General features: G+C 42.4%; 1 protein-coding gene across 2 annotated transcripts in view; it reads right to left on the bottom strand.

Annotated features, from left to right (window-relative positions):
* The window catches only part of EGFLAM (EGF like, fibronectin type III and laminin G domains), a 79040-nt gene that overhangs the window by 2637 nt on the left and 54116 nt on the right, over positions 1–22287 (bottom strand). The window contains exons 14-23 of one of the 2 annotated variants that reach the window (XM_054054428.1): positions 17113–17238; positions 16190–16433; positions 11581–11692; positions 9853–9969; positions 7241–7421; positions 4986–5009; positions 2916–2994; positions 1922–2065; positions 1600–1683; positions 438–541 (exon numbers count right to left, since the gene is read on the bottom strand). In XM_054054428.1, the coding sequence (XP_053910403.1) occupies positions 438–541; positions 1600–1683; positions 1922–2065; positions 2916–2994; positions 4986–5009; positions 7241–7421; positions 9853–9969; positions 11581–11692; positions 16190–16433; positions 17113–17238 (1215 nt within the window). The remainder of the gene's footprint in view (positions 1–437; positions 542–1599; positions 1684–1921; positions 2066–2915; positions 2995–4985; positions 5010–7240; positions 7422–9852; positions 9970–11580; positions 11693–16189; positions 16434–17112; positions 17239–22287) is intronic. The other variant, XM_054054427.1, reaches the window with a different exon arrangement.

Genomic DNA, 22287 nt, shown 5'->3' with positions numbered 1-22287 from the left:
CACCATTAGATTTCCTACTGCACCTCAGAATTTTAATTTACAGGTTGCTCTGCATTTTTTTAAATACAGCTTTTAAGCACTTGAGGGGATAAGCAGGAAATAATAAACCAGGATGCATATTATTTATCGCAACAACTATAGCACCAACAGGAGCTGAATAAGCTCGTGCCCAGATTCCCACTAAGGCGCAGAGTCTGCAGCTGACACTAGCTCTTTTCTCTGTGTCCCAGCTGGGACTAACACAGTGCACTCCATGGTGCTGCCCCATCCCACCCAGAGAGGCCTCCCTACAAAAAAAACCAGATTATAGATGGCCAGAGGCTGTCACATGAAGCCTTCACCTTGAGACAGACAAGAGTTGGCATGCCCTGCCTCGCAGCTGACCTGGCAAACACAAAAATGCATTTGGGTCCTGAACACAAACGGTGAGCACTCACCTACATAGAGATCTCCATTGATGTTTAACTGCCTCATCTTTCCAGGGGATTTACCGGTCCTGGCACCATAATCGTCCACAGTTACTTTGCCAGACTGTCCATCCCTGAAAGGAAAAACAAACTGCTCTCATGCATCAGCCTACAATCAGGTGGGAGGAGGAATAGCATCATTTTTCCCATGCCAGGGTGACTCAGTGCTTGGCAGAGTTCATGGCAAACATCTGGGACCAATGCTGGGGAGACCCACAGACAGCACTGTGCTATGCCAATCCAGACGCTTGGGGGTGGGTTTTTTTTCAGAGGATAAGATGTCAGAGATCTGCAAAGGGAGGAGAAAAAACTGGGAAGAAGTAAATTGCACAGCTAGAGGAGAGGAGAGGATGGACAGGTTTTCACGCGTTGTTAAAAATCACGTGTAATATAAAAAGTTAACAGCAGAAGCTTCAGTAGAAGAAAATAAATAAGCAAGATAAGGTAAAACAAAATTATAAGCAGTTTTGATTCTTAATAGAGCTTCTAGACCACCTCCATTTTATATCTAGTCAATAACTGGATTGATAGAAGAGCTCTTTGAAGGGCTCCTAGTCTAACTGATTTTAGTGACAAACTGTGCTAATATTAGGCCGCGATTTCCAGGGAACTGATATCCCGTGAAGAGAGGGATGCATGCCACCCCTGCTCGGCACACTTGCCTCCCATGAGGTAATGAGTTATAAATACAAGTTACATGTACACTGCGAGATGTCTGCACCTCCTCCAAATAGAAAAAGTAGGCATACACTGTCCATGCTCCAGTGCTTGTGCCAGCCCGCAAAATGCACCCTGGGGAATTTCAAAATGCAGACATTAAAGAAAAATATTCTTAACCCAAATTGTATGGGTTTAAGAGAATGTCTGTTACAGCCCCAGAATAGCCCTGCATGACTTTGGCAGCCTGCCTTGAGCTGTGCTGAGTTTCAGAGTTGGCACTGTCATCTATAATACAATAATCTTTGCGTACGTCGTCCTGAAAATGCCAAGTTGCTAACAGCTCAACTCCTAAGTGATGTGAGAGCATGGAGCTGCAGTGATTCACACCCAACCAGCAACCAGACATGCCAGCCAGCACCTTTAATGGCAGGGTGGCTCCAAAACACCTCCCAGATGAAGCATGGCCACTTACCGAACAGCCTTGACTCTATGCCACCGTCCGTCGCTGAAAGAGCCATTCACTGTGATGGAAGCAATGCCGCTGCCCAAATTGTAGCTAGAAGTTAAAAAAAGAAAAAAATCCCTATGGCTCAGACTTTGGAGAGACTGGTAGAGCCCTTTGGAAGCGTACTAGTGATGCACTTATTTTGCAAGGTCAGTCTTACAGAAGAACAGACAAAAATCCCTCCTGCCCAGGTCAGAATGGGTAACACCACTACCATCCCATCGGAATAAGGAGGAGGTTTCTGCATGGCAGTTCCTCTCCAAAACACAAGATTATGAAGATAGTTCACCTGAATATTAGTGCTCCTTCTTGAAGGCCTAGAGAAATGAAATCACTGTTAGGTCGCATGGGGCTGTCTCCCCTCCACATCAAAAGACCTTCCTTCATTGTGGTTTTGAACCTCATGAACACGTTTGTTCTTGATCCCGACACCCTGTTTAATGTAGAAGAAGGAAATAGTAGTAAAATATTGAACTGGGATAGTCTTCTTTCAAGCATACAAGATGATGGCACTGTTTCTTCTCCACTGGTCTTGCAACTTGCCTACCTGCTGATGTGTGAGGGACTCTGGTTCACATCCCCGTTTCCAGCAATGCAGAGTGGGGAACTGAACTTAGCCCTAAAGAATCTCAGACATAATAGCTAATGGGTTACTCCACACAAACAAGAGAAAATAATTTTTCTGCCCAAGCCTTCAGTGAAATGCAGCGCCACAAGAAAATTTTCAGAACATTCAGTAGGTTTGCTGCCCTCAGAAGCCAGCGGAAGAAGCGTAAGAAAGAGGAAATCAGAAAATCCTGGTAGTTCACAGGTACTGAGCTGCAGGACATTTGCAAAGCCTTCCCTAGTCAGCGGCTGAAATACAAGAGATGGATGAATTTGTTATAACAACCCAAAACTTTCTGGAATTTGGGAATCTTCTAGGATACAGAGCAGCCAAAAAGAAGTTTGAAGACCTAAATTCTAGGCTAAAGCAGCAGTTAAAATCCTTAGTCTCCTCACAGATATTGGCTCTGTATGTCTGTTCTTTGCTCTCAGAAAGCACATACCATGCTTTGTCCATGTCAGATATATGCTGTGCACACTACTTTAAAGACTGCAAGATACACAGCTGTTATAACAAACTAAGCTGTAAGAAAATGAATAAATTTTTTTTCTTGAAATTTAGCAATATGGCAAATACAACTTAAAACACTTAAATATACAACATTGTCCCAATGTGAGGCTCCTAGCATTACGATGGTTAATAAACAGCATACTTGTGTTCACAAGAAATACATTACCTTTTCAGGATATCTGGATTATCATATGTGAGGTAACTGCGACCAATAAATTGTGGGATTTCAATTGCTTCTGTAATGGCTGAAAAGTAAATTAAAAATATTAAGATTAATGTCATTTACCTGACACAGATTTACTCTCACATTGGCAGATTCCTGCTGGTGGCACAGAACTGAGCTGAACTCACAGCCAGTTTGTGCCTAAATGTCAGGGCAGTAGTTGAGGCAGTTTAAACAGCCAACAGTTTTTCTGCTTATGGCCTTCATGTCATGGGCCTAATATATTGCTCCACCATAAACATTAGCACACAAAAATATGAAGTATTGGGAAAACACTGCAAATTTTACTTTTATCCCTGTTTCTACATTCCTTGATTCTCTGTGTGATTCAAGTCACCCTCTTGCCAAAGTTTATGCGCTAACCACCGTTTGCTCTTAGTTTAAGAAACTGCTCCCCAGCTCCTAATGGAGTGCAAACTCCTCCCTGGCTCGCGTGTGCACCCCTGCGAAGTGAGGCTGTGGGGCAGCACAAGCAACCTGTGAGCTCCTCGTTTTCTCCTTTCATGTATGTGACTTTGGCTGCTGCCACACAGGGCAGTGTAGGGATAGGCTAACTCTGGGGAGGGCACGCAGGGTGCCCCCTAATCACTTTAGGTCTACTGAAAGCAACTGAGACTATCCTAAAGACTGTATGTATTCAAACCTGCTGCCTTGGAGGGTGTTTTGCTCAGAGCTCACCAATGTCCCATACATAGAATCTCCCTTTTCTCTGGGGGCAGCTCATGGTACTGCTGCTGGGACAGCAACACACACTGCAACCAGACCTGGAGCTAGCATACTGCTGTCCATAGAGAACACTTTGATAAAATACTTCAGATGCCTGATATAGATCACTAAGCACCCGTGATATGCAGCCTTCAGCAGGCTACAGGTACTGGCCTGAACAGATCTTTTTTCAAGTGAACATTCTACAATTTGCTGATGATCTTTCACAAATAATTGCTGCATGAATAAAAGACAGTTCTATAATTTCCTTAAGATAGCTGTTTTCATCCTATTTTCTTCTTCAGAATAATCTCTCCAACCCACAGCTAATTCCATCCATACACATTTCAAGCTTTTCAGGGTACAGATGCTTGCTTTCTTTGTGTACTGGCTGGGTTTTAAGAGCTCACTGTAACACAGATTTGCAACGACTGGTGTCCTCTGCCAGCCAACAACAGCAATATGAAATTTAGGTCTAAGTGTCAAGACTGAGAATTTTAGATAGCAACAGCTGCCTGTTTGCATCTACAGTGAAATCAGGAAAGCTGCCGAATGTGTCTAAAGAAACCACCACAGACAGTCCACAGCCTGCAGGCTGCCAGCATCACTGGAAGATTGCAAAAGATGTGTTACACTTAGCCAGATATTCCTCAATAGGTCCAATGCTTTCTGCACCGGATGGTCTCTGACCATGGTGGATGACAGCGGAGCATGAAAGGAACCCCTCCTCCCCCACCATATTCCACACTAGCACTAGCGCCCTGCTGCTCTTGCCTTTGGGAGGGAAAGGTGCTCATGCCACGCAGCAACCCTTGCACTTGCTCTATATGGAGCCTGACGGGCATCTACCTCTGCTTGCTCTTCACTTGCTGCACTAAAATCCAGTAAATTTTAGTGGTACCCTTGACGTATGCAGGATCTTTGCATCTGGAAAGCAGTAGGGCCAGCAAGGATGTCTAAGACTAAACATCTTCACTCCCTGCTCATCAATATTATTCATCAGAGCTCTCATGATAAGCAGGACTGAACTTTGAGCTGCAGGGCACCCTGAATTAACACCTACCCTTACACAGCTTTGTGAATACAAGGACCTGCTCAACAGCCACCGCTCTGCTGTTGGCATGTGCTCTGGATGTAGTTTAAAATATCAACAGTACAAGTTTTAAGGAAGTACTATATAAGCCCAGACAATATATTTGCTTGTGGACAGAAGTTTGCCTTGCTTAATTGAAATCCAGTATCTAGCTTGCCAGAGCAGACACAGACACACAATGACAGAGCAGTTTTCACATCATCTGCAGTACTTACTGTTCAGGCAGTAACTTCCACACTCTGCAGTGAGTCAGCACAAAACAAAACAAGAACATTATGGTTTTATTTTTCAATAGCATGAAAGGCTTCCTTCCAATACCTGTCCAGCTTCATGACCACCTTTCTGCAAATGCATGATCCCTGCTTCCCTTTTGCATAGGCAGTTATAACTACCTATGAAGGTAGCACTCTTAGTGCTTTACCCCAAGGATTTATATTTGCCTGCTCAAAACACAAAAAGGTGTAGACAGGTAGGACCAGTCCTAGTTTTTGAATCCCAGTGATTCACCATGGCTTATGGAGGGATCAGCTCTAACCATGGGAAAGCAACAGTTCTTTGCTCTACTCCATCTTACAATTAAGTATAAAAATACCTTTAACACTACCTGCAGATTGGACAGAAGATACAAACCCCAGAAATGCCAGCAGAAATTCTTGAATCCTCAGCCAATGATTCATTACTATATGAATCAATACCTCATACACCTCATACCAGCATCATTTGAGTTTTATAAGTGGCATGTATAATTTTGAAGGATGAGGAGTTGTCACTCACGAGCACTTTGTTTTTTCAGGGAATGAGGCCCATCAGAAAGCAGAATGGAAACTCCACCTTCAACCTCTCATGTATCCTCTGAGTGTACTAACCAAAATCCTGTTCTGAAGGTGTGGATATACACAACCATCTTGCCTTACCATGTTTATGCACCACCAAAGAGACACAGGTAAGGATTATTTAAAGAAATCTGCTCCAGGTTCATCAGGGCTGTTCTGGACTGAGGTTCAGGACCTCCACAGTCTGTTCACATCAGCAAAACCTTGTATTTTCAGAGGCTGCAGAAGTGCAGGTGGGTGTTGAAAGGCACCTGAACAGCAGCCACAGGCAGCAGGAACATACAACAGATGAATCGTGGTTTTGGACACTCATAAAAATGAATTAAGTTTGGATTCACACAGGCAGCAATACCCAGGATCCAGTCTAAGACAAAGGTGCAAGGTGCTTCACACTGTCTCTGAAAGCACGGATGTTCATGGAATTATGACAGAGAGGAAAGTGGCAGTGTACCAGCTGAGTGGGGGGCAGCTCAGTACACCACCCTCTGGGCTTAGTACAGGTCAGAAGCAGACGAGCAGTGAGTAGCTGCGGCCTGACCAACACCCAGGAGCTCACTGAAAGGGCAGGCAGTTAGGTACCCAAGCCACAAAGCACTCACTTGCCTCGAGTCCCCCCAAAGACCTCTGTACTGCGGCAGATACCATCTTGAAGTTAGAAGCTTAGCACTCTACATGTACCTAGAAAGCCAAAACTGCAGTTCTCCCTCCTTCCCACAGAGAAGCCAGGATAAATGACATTTCTCCAGCTATTAGTTAGACCACAACAACGTAAGCAAAGGGGCTTCTTGCATTGTATTTGAATAAAATGCTTTTGTTCTAAGATATTCGGGTTTTTTTTGAAGAAAGGGCCAATCTATGCCTCATGATTTAGCCAAAACCACTGCTTTTAACTTTGAAGTTCGTGCCTGTCAGAAATGAATGAGTGGGTGAAGACAACAATGGCAGTTAGCTCTTTTGAACTGAGTTTACTGTTTCCCGGTAGGAATTTTTCAAGGGCAAGCCTGACAGAAGGGAAACATCTCCATCTAGTGGAGTCCGTTTTCTTGAACACGTGCAGTCTGAACGCTTTACTGAATCTAAAGTTCAAACTATTACAATGTGAATCTGGGAAGGTTTTCCTCCTTGGTTGTCTCCATTGCTGTACCAAATAGGGTTTGCACAGATGGTGAAATTACCATCAGAGAAGTTAGTGGCTAAGAAAGGACTAGACCTTTCTGTATGTGAGAACAGTGTTTGTTGTCAGCCCTACGGAGGATAAAATTACAAGAGTTATCAATGCTCATGCTTCAGTACGTAACATAATCACTGGATGGAGGACATTGGCAGGAATTCCCACTCTGTACAGCACTGCATAATTAGGGAGGCATACGAAGTGTTCGATGTTGGCCACCACAGGCAACCAGATACCAGGTTACTATCTATGGATCATAGCTCGATCCTGGGGTAAGGGTTACAATGTTCCTAAATAACAAAATGAATTCTTCCTTGGGCACATGGAACGCGCACGGAAGCAAAGTGAGTTCTGGCCCCAGGGTTTCTATTTCAAGGGATGGATACAATAGCAGTTATACATGCTATATCTCTTTTGTTTTTACAATCAGCTGTGGATCTTTCAATTGAAATGCAACCATCAGTACCTTTTTGGCAATGTTGCCCATCGAAGCCCAGGGGACAGTCACATTCATAGCTATCCTTCTTGGGAACACAGGTGCCTCCATTTGCACATGGTGAGCTGACGCAGGGATGCGCAGCATTCATCAGGTTGACTCCAAAAGTGAAATCCTGTTTCACATCGATTGTCCGGTCATTCAAGATAATCTACGTGTGTAAAAAAAAAAAAAAAGAAAGAAAGAAGGAAAGGAAAAATTCATACTGAAGCCTTCCAAGTTTCCAGTATTGCAATGCTAGTCAGAAGACTTCTGTAGAAGACAAAGGTAAGCCTCAAAACTTGGCCAAAAGACTGTATCTTATGATGAATGTTTTCTAGTTGCAGAGGTCCAACTCATTCTGTTGCTACCCTGACCCTTTGGAGATTAACTACTTCTGTGTTTTTTGACACAGACTTAGGCAACCTCCATATGGGGCGAGGCTGTATAGGATTTACCCATCATGTCTGAACACCCACACTACACTTCGTAGCAGAGTTGTGCGCTAGGACGGCAAAATTAGATTAGCACCATTGAGGAAAAAACATTTCTGAGCTTAGGAAACCTCCCAGGAGATGAGTGTTGACAACAGAAATACTAAGCAGAACAGCTCATTTTTCGTATTTTCTATTGCTTTCTAGTATTGCATTTTGCCTGAAAGAAATTAGAGTTAAGAATGGATCAAAAACATTATTAATTGCTTCACAAAACTGTTTCATATAAACCAAAGAGAATTATTAAAGGTTGGGATTTCCCCAACGCACCAGCACCCTATGTTCTCCAAAACAACCTGACACTGGTATAATTTGATACTTTGTTGAAGAGAACACGTGTGGATACAGCTTCTGGTCTCAGCTATATCAGAAGAAGAGTCAATTTTCACAAAAGAATAGATTTTAAGGCTCTAAGTGAAAACAGCAACGGTCACTCTGGCTCCTGCAGATGATGTACCTTAGGGGGGGGCCTACTGGGAAAACGGATTGCATCAAGTGTATACACTCTGTTTGAAACAGCGTAGAACAAGCATCCAGTCCAGCCATAAAGATTGACCTTTTCAGCTTCTTTCTAACTTCTAGTTATGTCGTTCCAGTGATTAACAAGCCCTTACTCTTAAAACTGTGTATCTTATTTCTAGGCCCGATCAGCTTCCAGCCATTGTTTTCCATCATGCCTTTCATCAGGCATCATTTCAGAGCCAGGTACTCACGGAAATCTCATTGTCATGCAGACATTAGCAGGCCACAAAGAAATCAGTTGTTAACCACATCTGAACAAACTAAATAGAATGAGATCTTAGGTCTTTCTGTACATGGCATGTGTTCCAGTACTTGCTGACATTTGTAGTTTAATTTCTATATGATTCTCCAAAATCCCACTATGTGTGAACACAGCAGTTAACTAATAGTCTCCGGGTGCCAAGAGGCAGGTGATACTCTCCCTTGATATCCCATTCAGGCCTCTGAGAAGGCAAATTCATCTTCTTAACTACATCACAAAAGTAAGAAGTCATGCTCAGCATTTCCCAACTCTTACTAGTGCCTCTGTACTCTACAGTACAACCCCTCACCTTGTAAGTGTATTAATGTCAATTACTCTTTAACTCCCTGTTTTGCTCTCCAAAATGCACTGCATTTAGTCAAGCCCACCTTACCTAAGATATTCATGTGACTGACCTGTACTCATCACTACTATAAACTCCCCCAGTTTTCTTGTACTTCAGGTTTTCTGCTAGGTAGGTGACTGTAAAAAATATCAAACCAAGTGATGAAACCACTTACACTGAATTGCAATTACCTTTTTGCCCTTGATCAATTGTTAGAAGACACACTATTAGGGCTATTTTAATTTGTCAATTAAATTTGATGCAATGATTTACTCATTTAAAACTCTTGAGGATTGAGGGTCAACCTCATAGCTTTATCCAACCTATTTTAAGTATGCCTAAGAAGAGCAAATGTTAGTTCACTTTGAACTTTCTTTTAACTACTTTATGGGACTATTTTATGAATTTACAGATTTATTTTCCAGAAGAGAATTACACCCATGCACAGCTGACCCCACTGGAACATTATTTGCCAACAACAAAAAATCTCACCAATTCAGGAGCTTCGTGTAATACATAAGAAAGGAAGGAAACGAGACATGGAACTGCTGCGTAGTTTAAGAGCATGTTAGCTGAACTGTGATCCACTTGAATTTGCACCTTCTTTTTCATTCATTATTGCATTGGTTACATCACATATTTAGCTGCCTCAGTGTTGACACCTTGAAGTGTTTTTTCTGGTGCTGAAGGGCACTTTGAGCACTCTAATATTGCACAATGTTATGCATTGTTCTGAACTCAATCCCAAATGGCTTCTGCTCACTTATTAGTGGAAATTAATGGGAAGACTGGCAGTGGTAATACTTACTGGCTATCAAAGTTAGAACAGGTTAGAAATTTTACTGTTAAATATGTGTCTATGTACTTTGTGCTGGGCTTCTGATGCAAAATCTTGTATTATTTTGAATACTGCCACTGGTATAAGGGCAATTTTTCACATGAAGTGTCCACTGGACAAGACAGAAATCAGTGCCTCCAGTGTATTACTCTGGGCACATACCTTCTGGATGCTCCCACTGAAAGGTCTGAGGATCCCAGAGTTCTTCTTCACATCATCATAATTAGGGACTCCACCAATAAATATGTCAGAGCTGCACTTAATCTGTGTGAAAGCCCCCTGCAAGAAACATAGGAATAAAATTTTATTGCAGTAGAAACCATGCTTGTTTTTTCAGATTAGCCTACATTAGATGTTATAGCGTACTTTGTCCTCTTTACTCCTATTAAATGCATATCATTAAATAATTCTCTCAAAAAAGCCACTGTGGGACACTCTTTACTAACTGTGCTTTCTCCTAATCAGATCTACCAGGAAAATTGCAAGTGTTTCAAAATGGGAGCACTGAAGGAAAAAAAAAGGGAGACTGATTTATTCTGATTTCCGACTGCATACCTACCTCCATTTGCAATGACTCAAGGTACATTGATGTGAATCTAGAACCTGAATGAGGTTTTATAAACATAAAGTCAGAACAATGTCCGTGGAACAGAGACTCATTTAATGTTTCCAAAATCTGAAAAACTAATCCGCAGCAAGATGTGGGGCTAAACAGAAAAAACCACTGAGTTTGCAGTAGTTACCAGAAGCAGTTGCTCAGGATATCTGATAGGACTAGTCAGCATCCTGGAGTCAATTGGAAGACATCTACAGCTAAGGACAGAATAGCTGTGTAACGCCAGTACTGTAGGAGCTCCTGTGATTTCTTTGTTGGCAGCTCCAAGCCAACATCCTTCCACAGCTGCACTGCAGCACTTAGAGAAAAAAATGGAAGTCTTCATCTTCATTCATCATATATGTAAAGAAGTCTCCACTGTTCTGTTTGAATGCTTCCCACTCAATCTGTTTCTTGACACACAACTGAGATTTCAACTACTTACATTTTTCAATAAAAATCTAGGCTGTAAATAGTTTCCCAGTTTGCAGAAAAAAATTCTGTTAGCAGAATCTGGATTCTGGTTTTCTGGCCAGACTTTCCACTAGGAAAGATTAAAAGACATTTTCTAAACATGTTCTTGGGAGAAAAAAGTACCTCTGTATCTGCAATTGAGTGCTTAGAGAGAATACCCTGCTTGGCTCAACAAAGTTCGACCTTATTAAAAACTGGACTCATTAGTTGTTAATGTTTTATTAAAATAAACTATTATTTAATAAAATATTTTGATAATTTATTAAAAGTTAAGACTTATTATGACTTCTTGTTGAGTGAAGAATAACCTGCAAGTCATCAGCTCTCTGGGTATTCCAGGCATTACTTTGTCCTGAAAATTGCTTTTGCAAGGAGAAAACAAAAGAACAATTCTCTTCCGGCCCACCTTTCCAGCACAATATCGAGAGAAGTAAAATCAGGACTTTGTGCACATTTTTCAATTTCATCCTTCTCCAGACCATGCATTCCATAATGCATACATTCTTCGATGACTTAGCCAGAGCTGGTGAGTAGCAAGGAAAGAATTTCATGAACATTTATGAACTGAACACAAAAATATGAATCCAGTTACGTGGCAAGTGCAGATAAGGTTGTGATATCAGCTTCCGTTACAAGGATCTCTGTCGTCAAAGGGAAGACTTCGTGTGCAAATCTCCAGTTCTAGGCCTAAGAAAATAACGCCCTAATAAGTATACTTTTTTTGAGCTCATAAGAGCTTTGGGAGCAGCCTGTGTAGTTTACCATGTAATCATTTTATAGTCTAACAGCCATAATCATGACAACTCATGCCATATGCTCACCTCTGCCATCCCTTCCACTGGCTTTTGTTTGTCCACTTGTAGGATACCATTCTTCGCTGTGCGAGACACTCGTAACTCATGCCATTGACCCAGACTGACAGGTTCTTCACTCCTGTTTTAAGGGGAAGAAAACTTACAAGTAATTTACACTTTTGACTTTCTGATGTTTTCAAATGTTATGCTAAAACGTCAAGCCCTCTGGGATTATTTTCTAAATAAAAAATACAAAAGAAGCATTTCTTTCCTTATAAGGAAGTAACATAATTTCTAAGTCCCCTTAGCGAAAGAAAACAGGACCACATTCTTATCGCAAATAACAAGCCCTCTACTCTTATTTATAAATGAAAGATTTATATAATCTGCACGCATTTCATCTACCTCTGAGTTAATTTTTCTGCTCAGTCATCCATAATGCATAAAGAAGAATTTTTGCCTCAGCTGTACATCCTCATTTCACAACGACAGAAGCCTGGAGATTAAACTTCCCACTTAATAGTCAGTTTAGTCCCACATTCTTTCTCCTCTTTTAAAACAGAAGTACTTTGTGTTGGCTTATCAGCTGTATTTATGCAGCCTGTTAGAGCGACATCTACACACACACACATAGAGACAGGCAGCCTGGCTGATGTTTAAGGGGAAGTAACTAAAATATCATCCTAATGATGTGATGAGATCCTGGCTAGGAACAATAATCTCCAGTTGTGCAAAGCGTTCATGAGTCTCAAAGGAACCGTTTCAAAACAGTTCATACAATCCTTATTAGCTCAGCACTAATATGAATAGCAGCCTGTATAAAGGGCAAAACCACTTGCCAATTTATAAATTCTACAGAACTTGGTACGTTAGTTTCAAATGTCCTTTTACTACACTGCTTTAAATATTTTATATCTAAATGTTATCTTGCAGTCTTTCCTCCAGGAGCAATGGAAGCTTGTGCTTGATTCACCGGTTAAGCTGCAAAACTTAGAAACCACATTATCTGGGACACCCGAAGACTTTCTAGCTTTCAATGAAAAAATACAAAACTGTCTTGAGTGAAATAAAGTTCTGTATTTTCAGGCTACTTACATTTAAAAATGAAAAAAAAAGATACATTTCAAAATGAACAAACTAAAAAAATTGCAATTTGAAATGGTGAGGCAATAATGATTCAAATGCTGATTTAAAAGAGTATATAGTTCTGAAAGTGTGAAAACAACAATTTCATTTTTTTTTTTTCTGAACTATCAACTTGAGCTTTGAAATCTTTTTGTTATATTTATTTTGCTCCTCCAGATTTTCTCAAAGCCTATTTTCATCTATTTGGACAATGCTGGCAATATTACTTCAAAACTTGCTTCCGAAATCCCCATAAAAAAATATCCAGCAATGCCATTCACTTGTCCTTTTCCTTATGCAGTGACATTTAGGGTTTAGCTAGCTTGGGTAAAACAATAGGAAACAGAATGTAATCATCTTGAAGAATTCATTATATACATATAAAGGAACCAGATAAGTTTGGTTACCTAATAAGCAGCAATGTATGCATTTTATCTCCTCTGCTGATTAGGTCATCATCATGCCAACCCTCCTGTTCTGCTAGATTTAATTACAATTAGGGATGATTAAGCCTTGCAGAGTCATCACTTCAGAGCTGCAAGCTATTTCTTGGCTCACGGGCTTTTTTAAAGCAGCATGAGTTTGGTAATACTTTCCGCATACATTTGAACACCTCTGGCTCTTCATGTGCTGTGGTGCTAAGGACTATTTTCCCTGTACAAATCGAACCTTAAAAAATACATCAAATGGTGAAGTTTTTGATCCTGCAAATGCCTGGCCAAGAGAAATGCCAGGTGACAGTAAATTCTTATCCGAGTTATTTTGGTAAATAGCTCTTGGTTTGCATTTGTCAGTTTGCTTGGCATCCCTGACCCCTGCACACACTGGTGCTGCTTCCATCCCAGAACACTTCAGTCAAAATCCAAGCTTGACCCATGTCAGCTTTCCTACTGCTGCTGCTGCCACACATTAACAAGCTTGCCTCATCCTTAATTACAAAAACATTATAATTCTGTTGTTATTATTATTTACATATTTATGTATTTAACAGTCTGGTCCTATGGAAGAGATAGTCAGGGTGATCATAGTTATATCTGTTTAGGACAAAGGGTAGGCATGAAGCAGTATAATGAAGATCAAAGCAGACTTTTAAGTGGGTATCAGCTAAGCAGGCACAAAACCCAAGGAATCAACTTAATTTATTTAATCATTGACAGGGCTGATGGCAGGGTATGAGTTGCGCATATTGTCTAGAAAAAGAAGCTGAACAGCACATCCTGACAATTCTCAAGGAAGCCTGCTGGTCTCATGGGTCACCCCCCACTACAGAGCTATGGCATCAAGTTTTTACCAATGCGTGTGATCCAGGTGCTACCTGGTTTCCTGCTTGCTCTTCTGCTTTCCAATAGAAAGGGGCAGTTTCCACTCCCAGGGATGCGAGTGCAGCTCTCATCCCATTTTTCAAGCCTACATCTCAGTCAACCTTTAATCTAAGGTGTTTTGAAGCACTGCAATATTCTTGTGGGAAAAGAATGTCTACTTTAACGTCTTATGGTTGCCAGTAATAGGAATTAGACAGCTGTAATCAGAAAAAGATTGAAGAGTCTTGTGAGAAGGGCCATTCGGATTGGAGCTAATATCTCCGACATTAGCCATTTCTGCTGCTTTTCAGCAAGAGAAAAGAACAGGGCAAGGATGGAGTGATTCGTCCCTTCAAATATCCTCCCGGCTGCTGGCAACTTGTCATTTAGCAATTTCCTGAGTCAGAGGCTGCATCCGTACAATTGTGTTTGATCTCCCTCAATGGAGCTTTCTTCAAATTTCTCTAATTTTTTTCTGGTTTTTAACCTATTTATAGTACTGGCATCTGTAACGTGCTGTGACAATTACTTTCCACAACTTATCTATGTGTTGTCTGAAAAAATTCTTATTTTCTTTGTTTGCTGAATATTGCTTTGCAGTGTCACTGGGCTCATTCTAATTCCTCCATACTGAAAAAAAAGAAATATGGAATAATCATTCCTTGTTTATTTCCATGTCATTCACAGTTTAAAAACCTTTACCATACTTCCTCCAAACTCTTTCTTTTCTGTGTTGAGGGGTCCTGCTGTATTTGTGGAAGCCGTTTCTTTCTTCCTGCTGTATTTGTGGAAGTTGTTTCTTTCTTCCTTCTGTATTTGTGGAAGCTGTTTCTTTCTTCCTTTTGTATTTATGGAAGCTGTTTCTTTCCTTCCTCTGAATGTCAACACTACACTTCTTTTTTAATTTTGCTAATTTCTTCTGAAATGAAGAGACGAGAATGGCAGCAAGTTTTCAAGACAGAGTGCATTGTGAATCTTTGCAGAGGCATTGTTCCTTATTCCATTCCTAATAATTCTCTGCATTGTACTTGGATTTATATATTTTTCTCTAAGCAGTGAGTTGTTGCTTTCATAGAACTACCCATGATGATTCCAGGTCCTTTCTCTGTATGACAATTCTAACTGTATTGCCACAGCTGTCCATTGTTGGGGTTGTGGTTTATTTTGCATTTGCCCCCTTGAAATTCCATCTCTCATTTTGTCATCAGAATGGATTTGTTCGCTTGAGTTCTCATTCAGTGGAAAATCAGTACATTTCTCCTCATCTCATTATAGTCAAAATTTCTAATGTCCATCCACAGGAAATATACGGTATTCAAGACGTGGTGGGAGTGTACATGTTCTACGTAAGCTTTATATAGAATATTTCTAAATATTAGATCAGCCTGGTCTAGCCAGCAGCCTCATGGACTACATCCAAGGTACTAAGTGCCTCTGTCCTGCCCTATGCCTTTTCAGAAGAGCCCAGAGAACAGCTATCCAGGGGCTGGCCACTCAGTTACACAGAGAGAGAGAGAGAGCAGACCTTTTTTGAGGGATTTCATTGCTCCTGTCCCAGACATTAATTTTAGAACATGATGAAATATTCTCAGAAAGTCCGCCTTTGTTCTCAGAAGGTCTATCTTTGGAAGCCTAGGTGACTCATTTAAACCATAGATAGTTATCTTTTAGACTGCTTAAGTCATGTACATTGGATATTTGTTTTAGATCCCCAAAGCCACAACATTATTAGGAAAAAAGGGACCTGGAGGTGTATCTTCTTGTGACAACTCCAGCCTGGTACTTACTGCCTGGAACTGGAGACCAGGGAGGAGGATGCACATGGAAGTGCCAGTATTGCACAACCCTGAAGCTAGAAAGTAAACACATAAAATAGCTCTAGATCCTCTAATTAGCTACAGCACAGTGCTACAGAGGGAAGACAGGAATTTCTGCAATAACGTACAGAAATGTATTTAACATCCGCAGTAAGATGGTGGCATGACATGGTAACACTGATAACAAAGCTTTGAAACATAAACTTACGTAGGAAGAAAATCCTGTCCCCTTACATACAGTTCTACTGTTTCTGTGCTTCCTTAGGACAAGCAGGGACTAGAGACTGATGAGGTCCCATACCTCATTATAGGCTATTACTCTTCCCAGCCTATTCCTCTCCTGGATCAGCACTGCGGCACTGTTGGAAAGGAAACACAAGCAATGCTGTTTACCTGATAACAGCTGTTCCTGAGCCGCAGTCGAACCTGAATTCCACGTAACCAGCCAGCATGTTAATAGAGAGGAAGTCCTTGCTCTCTGTGTCATAGCTGTACAAAAGGACACCAGTCTCTAAATCTGGACGAAATGTCATCTCAAACTCCATGAAGGAAAGATAATTCTGCGGTTCCAAGGGCCAGGGTGTACTAGCAAATGAATGTAAGGACTCGTTGAACTGAGGTATGGCCAAGGTGAGTGCTGGAAAAACAGAATACACAAGCAGGTCACTTGAGGTTCAAAGGTAAGGGAATAACTTCTACCAACCTGTGTCACTTCCCTTTGTTAGGTACTTAAAACTAACATTAAGAAAAACAATCTCAAAATTTTGTCTTCCGAATTTAATAGATTTTTTTAATGCGTTATACTTCAAAGTATATACTTCCAAGTTTTTCAAAGTAGAAAGCATGCACACAACCCGTGGTGGCATGAAAAGTTCTGCAGCACAGAAAATAATACTGGATGTGTTTGACTGTTTGACTGTATGTGATTTCAGAAGGAAATTGATATTGAGTCCTTCACATTTCAGAATATGCAACTGACAACTGTTTTAGGAGAAAAGTGAGGATTTTTTTTTAGAGTTAATGATGTGGAGCTTTAGAGTGGTACATTATTTTACCTTCTGAAAAGTAAGTTTGAATGTTTAATTATAGTTAGGTTAATAAGTAAAGAGGTTTGAGAATCACTGATTATGTAAGAGCTGGATGTAACTCCAAAGCGAATAGTGGGGGAGGGTTTCACTATATGAAAAGACGAAATATCGAGTACTGTCTTCTGTCACTGTAATAACATAAGACCTTTTTGGATGTCACTATTTGGAAAATACATCAAACATAACTAAGACATATAAAGAAATATAAGCAGCCCAGCATCCTCTCACCTTCTTCGCAGTGATGACCTTTAAATCCAAGAGGGCAAAGGCAAATGTATGAATCTGCTTTGCTCGCAGTACAGGTACCGCTGTTGATGCAGGCAGCCTCATCACAGATGCCACTGCTACACTCACCTAAACACAGAGCCAGAACATTGATTTATCAGAGAAGTTTGCCAAAGAAGATTTATGTGGCTGTTGATCATTGCTGCTAACCCATACAATTTACCCTCCTGCCTAGATGCATTCCCAGTTTGTCAAACAGTATGTAATTTAGACAAAGTAAATTGATTTTTAGCTTTTTTTTTAAGCATCAGAGCAGGGACAGACCCTTAAAACAGCAAAAATTAGTCCTTTCTAAAAAATCTTAGCTTTCAGATGTTCCCTGGATTACTTGTCTTCTGCTTTTGTTCCTATCTTTACATTCTTATAAAATAGAAATCACTCCAGACTGTTTACAAGCACTGTGACCTGCTGAATTTCAACTATCTTGTTTCTTTGTTCATGTAAATTTGTGCTATGGTAAGCATAGAATGTGCTAATCATCTTCAATTAATCTTATTAACTAAAATAATGTTGACAACCTTTTTGTCTGCATATAATCCATACTATCAGCATATAGGCTTCTTAGGAAGCATTTCTACTACACTGGCACACCAACTAAAATAACAAGGAGATAATTTTTTCTTGCTGGAACGAAGCTGAAATTATGGTAGAACACATAATTTACTCAATTACTCCTTAAAACTGGTATTTATAAGGTTAGATTGTGTGATAGTCAAATGTATATCTGATTAAGTACTTATTGATTTTGTTTTTTTTCTCCTTTAGTTTAGCTGCTTGCTAAATAATTCTCCCCTCACTGATAGTAACAGATGGATATTACATACTTAGAAAGCTGAAATAAGATGTTTGTGGTGTACAAATGTAAGAATGCCATTTGGAGGTGCAAAGTGTTTATGACAAGTTATGAATCATATATTTATTTTGAGGCACATTGAAATATCACCTCTGAGACGACACAGGTGTTGTAAGGCAGTAAACACTGGAGAATAGTTTTGTTATTTGAGGTGACTGAGAGAAGTTTTGCAAAATTTTTGCAAGAATAAGATATGCCTTTCTGTTTTGTTTAAATACAGCATTTTGATTGTTAAGACAGTTTCCGGAACAGGACTCCACAAATCTTCAATCAGGTACTGGCACTACTACGCCATCAGGTTTACAGTTTGGCTTCTCATCCCACAACCAGAAAGAAAAAGCACAAGGGAGGACACAGATGTAACTGGCTGCTGTGCTGGGTTGTAATCACAGAATCACAGAATCACAAGGTTGGAAAGGACCCATTGGATCATCGAGTCCAACCATTCCTAACACTCCCTAAACCATGTCCCTAAGTACTTCATCCACCCGTTCCTTAAACACCTCCAGGGAAGGCGACTCGACCCCCTCCCTGGGCAGCCTGTTCCAGTACCCAATGACTCTTACTGTGAAGAATTTTTTTCTGATATCCAACCTGAACCTCCCCTGACGGAGCTTCAGGCCATTCCCTCTAGTCCTGTCCCCTGTCACTCGGGAGAAGAGGCCAGCTCCCTCCTCTCCACAACCTCCTTTCAGGTAGTTGTAGAGAGTAATAAGGTCTCCCCTCAGCCTCCTCTTCTCCAGGCTAAACAATCCCAGCTCTCTCAGCCGCTCCTCATAAGACTTGTTCTCCAGCCCCCTCACCAGCTTTGTTGCTCTTCTCTGGACACGCTCCAGAGCCTCAACATCCTTCTTGTGGTGAGGGGCCCAGAACTGAACACAGTACTCGAGATGCGGTCTCACCAGTGCTGAGTACAGAGGGAGAATAACCTCCCTGGACCTGCTGGTGACCCCATTTCTGATACAAGCCAAGATGCCGTTGGCCTTCTTGGCCACCTGGGCACACTGCTGGCTCATGTTCAGTCGGCTGTCAACCAGCACCCCCAGGTCCTTCTCTTCTGTGCAGCTCTCCAGCCATTCTTCCCCCAGTCTGTAGCGCTGCATAGGGTTGTTGTGCCCCAAGTGCAGGACCCGGCATTTGGCCTTGTTAAACCTCATCCCATTGGTCTCGGCCCAGCAGTCCAGCCTGTTCAGATCCCTTTGCAGAGCCTCCCTACCCTCCAGCAGGTCGACACTTCCTCCCAGCTTAGTGTCATCTGCAAACTTGCTAAGGGTGCACTCGATGCCTTCATCCAGGTCATTGATAAAGACATTGAACAGAGCTGGACCCAGTACTGAGCCCTGAGGAACTCCACTTGTGACTGGCCTCCAGCTGGAGTTAACTCCATTGACCACCACTCTCTGGGCCCGGCCATCCAACCAGTTTTCAACCCAGGAGAGTGTGCGCCTGTCCAGGCCAGAGGCTGACAGTTTCTGCAGCAGAATGCTGTGAGAAACTGTGTCAAAGGCTTTACTGAAGTCCAAGAAGACTACATCCACAGCCTTTCCCCCATCCAGTAGTTGAGTGATTTTGTCATAGAAGGTGATCAGGTTAGTTTGGCAAGACCTGCCTTTTGTAAACCCATGTTGACTGGGCCTGATCACCCGGTTCTCTTGCGTGTGCTTCATGATAGCACTCAAGATTACCTGTTCCATGACTTTCCCTGGCACTGAGGTCAGACTGACAGGCCTGTAGTTCCCCGGATCCTCTCTGCAACCCTTCTTGTAGATGGGCACAACATCAGCCAGCCTCCAGTCTAGTGGAACTTCCCCAGTCAGCCAGGACCGCTGGAAGATGATGGATAGGGGTTTGGAAAGGACATCCGCCAGTTCCTTCAATACTCTTGGGTGGATCCCATCCGGCCCCATAGACTTGTGGACGTCTAGCTGGACAAGCAAGTCTCTAACCGCCTCCTCTTGGATCACGGGAGCCTCAATCTGCCCCTCTAACTCTTGGATTTGTAAACAGAAGGAACAACTTCCTTTGCTATTAAAGACTGAGGCGAAGAAGGCATTAAGTACCTCAGCCTTGTCCTTATCCCCTGTCACTGTTATTCCTTCTGCATCCACTAGAGACTGGATATTCTCCCTCGTCCTCCTTTTCCTGTTAATGTACTTGTAGAAAGACTTTTTGTTGTCTTTCACAGACTTAGCGAGTTTTAATTCTAGTTGGACCTTGGCCCTCCTGATTTTTTCCCTGCACGATCTCACTTCGTCCCTGTAGTCCACCCAAGATGCCTGTCCTTTCCTCCAGAGCACATAGAGCTTCTTCTTCTTATTGACGCATCTTGAGATCTCCCTGCTCCACCAAGCTGGCTTTTCCCCCCGCCAGCTCCTTTTCCGGAACACAGGGATGGCCTGCTCTTGAGCTGATAGGATTTCATTTTTCAAGAGCGCCCAACCCTCATGGGCTCCCTTGCCCTGAAGGACTGTTTCCCACGGGACTTTGCTAATCAACCTTCTGAACAGGCCAAAGTCTGCCCTCTGGAAGTTTAATGTGACTGTTTTGCTAACCCCCTTCTTAATCCCACCTAGAACTGAAAACCCTATCATCTCATGATCACTTAATCCCAGGCGTCCTCCAACCGTCAAATCCCCAACAAGACCTTCTCTATTCACAAACAGCAGGTCTAGGAAGGCACCCTCCCTTGTTGGTTCGCTAACCAGTTGTGCAAGGAAGTTGTCTTCGATGCACTCCAGGAACCTCCTAGACTGTTTCCTTTCTGCTGTATTGTACTCCCAGCAGACATCCGGAAAGTTAAAGTCTCCCACAAGGACAAGAGGCAGAGATTTAGAGACTGTCCCCAGCTGTTTATAGAAGAGTTCATCAGCAGCTTCTTCTTGGCTGGGTGGTCTGTAACAGACTCCTATCACAAAGTCCCCTTTCTTGTGGGCTCCTCTGATTTTAACCCATGATCACCCCTTTCATCCACGATGGAAAACAACCTTTACTCATCAACTCAGGACAGAGACAGTAATAACTCTTAGGTCATCTGGTACAACTCCCTGCCATACCAGAACTGTCTCATACTGTACACCTACACATCTCCTGCCAGGTCCATTTTTTGTTGTATAGAGAGAAAATTCAAGTACAGCAGTCATAAGACAGTGTGCCAGCCAGGGCTAATCCAAGGAGTTTAAGCAAGATATAAATGTCCCCCAAGATGAAAACAAATTCTTCTGCATGGGAGGGGACAATAACCCCTTGAAATGGCTACCCCACGCCCTGCCATGGGAGCAGGGATGCTCATAGCGCTCATTCAGCCATCTTTTTCCCATCTGGGCTGCATTGCAATGGCCCTGGTACCAGAGCAGGACGGGCATTCAGTCTCTCAGATCCCTTCCATGCTCTGTCTTGTACTCACATCACAGTCATTAGTAGCACAAGGTTTGTTTTGTAGATGAGGAAACTAGGACCAAGTGGGTCAACGAGGAACTAGATGTACTGAGTCTGAGACACAAATAGAAAACTAAGATAACCCTCATCTTTACTGCATCTGCCACGCTCTGCATCTGCAGGGGCATCCCACTGGCTCAGGCTGCCCAAGGCCCATCCAACCTGGCCTGGAACACCTCCAGGGATGGGGCAGCCACAGCTTCCCTGGGCAATCTGGGCCAGTGTCTCACCACTCTCACAGTGAAGAAATTCTTCCTAATGTTCAGTCTAAATCTGCCCCTCTCCAGTTTATACCCATTCCCCTGGTCCTATCCCAACAAGCCTTTATGAATAGCCCCTCTCCAGCTTTCCTGTAGCCCCTTCAGGTACTGGATGGTCGCTATAAGGTCTCCTCTGAGCTTTCCCTTCTCCAGCCTGAACAAGCGCAACAGCCTGTCCTCATAGGGAAGGTGCTCCAGCCTTCTGATCATCTCTGTAGCACTCCTCTGGAGCTATTCCAACAGCTCCATATCCTTACGTTGAGGATTCCAGAACTGGACACAATACTCCAGATGAGCTCTCCCAATAGAGGAATAGAGGGGCAGAATCTCCACCCTCTCCCTGCTGGCCACGCTGCTTTGGATGCAACCCAGGACACGGTTGGCCTTCTGGGCTCTGAGCGCACAGTGCCGGCTCATGTCGAGCTTCTCATCAACCAGCACCCCCAAGGCCTTCTCTGCAGGGCTGCTCTCAAGCAGATGGAAAAAACAGAGCATGGGCAGGATGGATGTCTCTCCCCCCACCCTCAATTCTGCAGCCTATGTGTACCATAAGACCCTTGATTTATACAC

The sequence above is a fragment of the Cuculus canorus genome, chromosome Z, assembly GCF_017976375.1.
Source record: "Cuculus canorus isolate bCucCan1 chromosome Z, bCucCan1.pri, whole genome shotgun sequence".
Lineage (NCBI taxonomy): Eukaryota > Metazoa > Chordata > Aves > Cuculiformes > Cuculidae > Cuculus > Cuculus canorus.
This window is presented reverse-complemented; position numbering and strand designations above follow the sequence as displayed.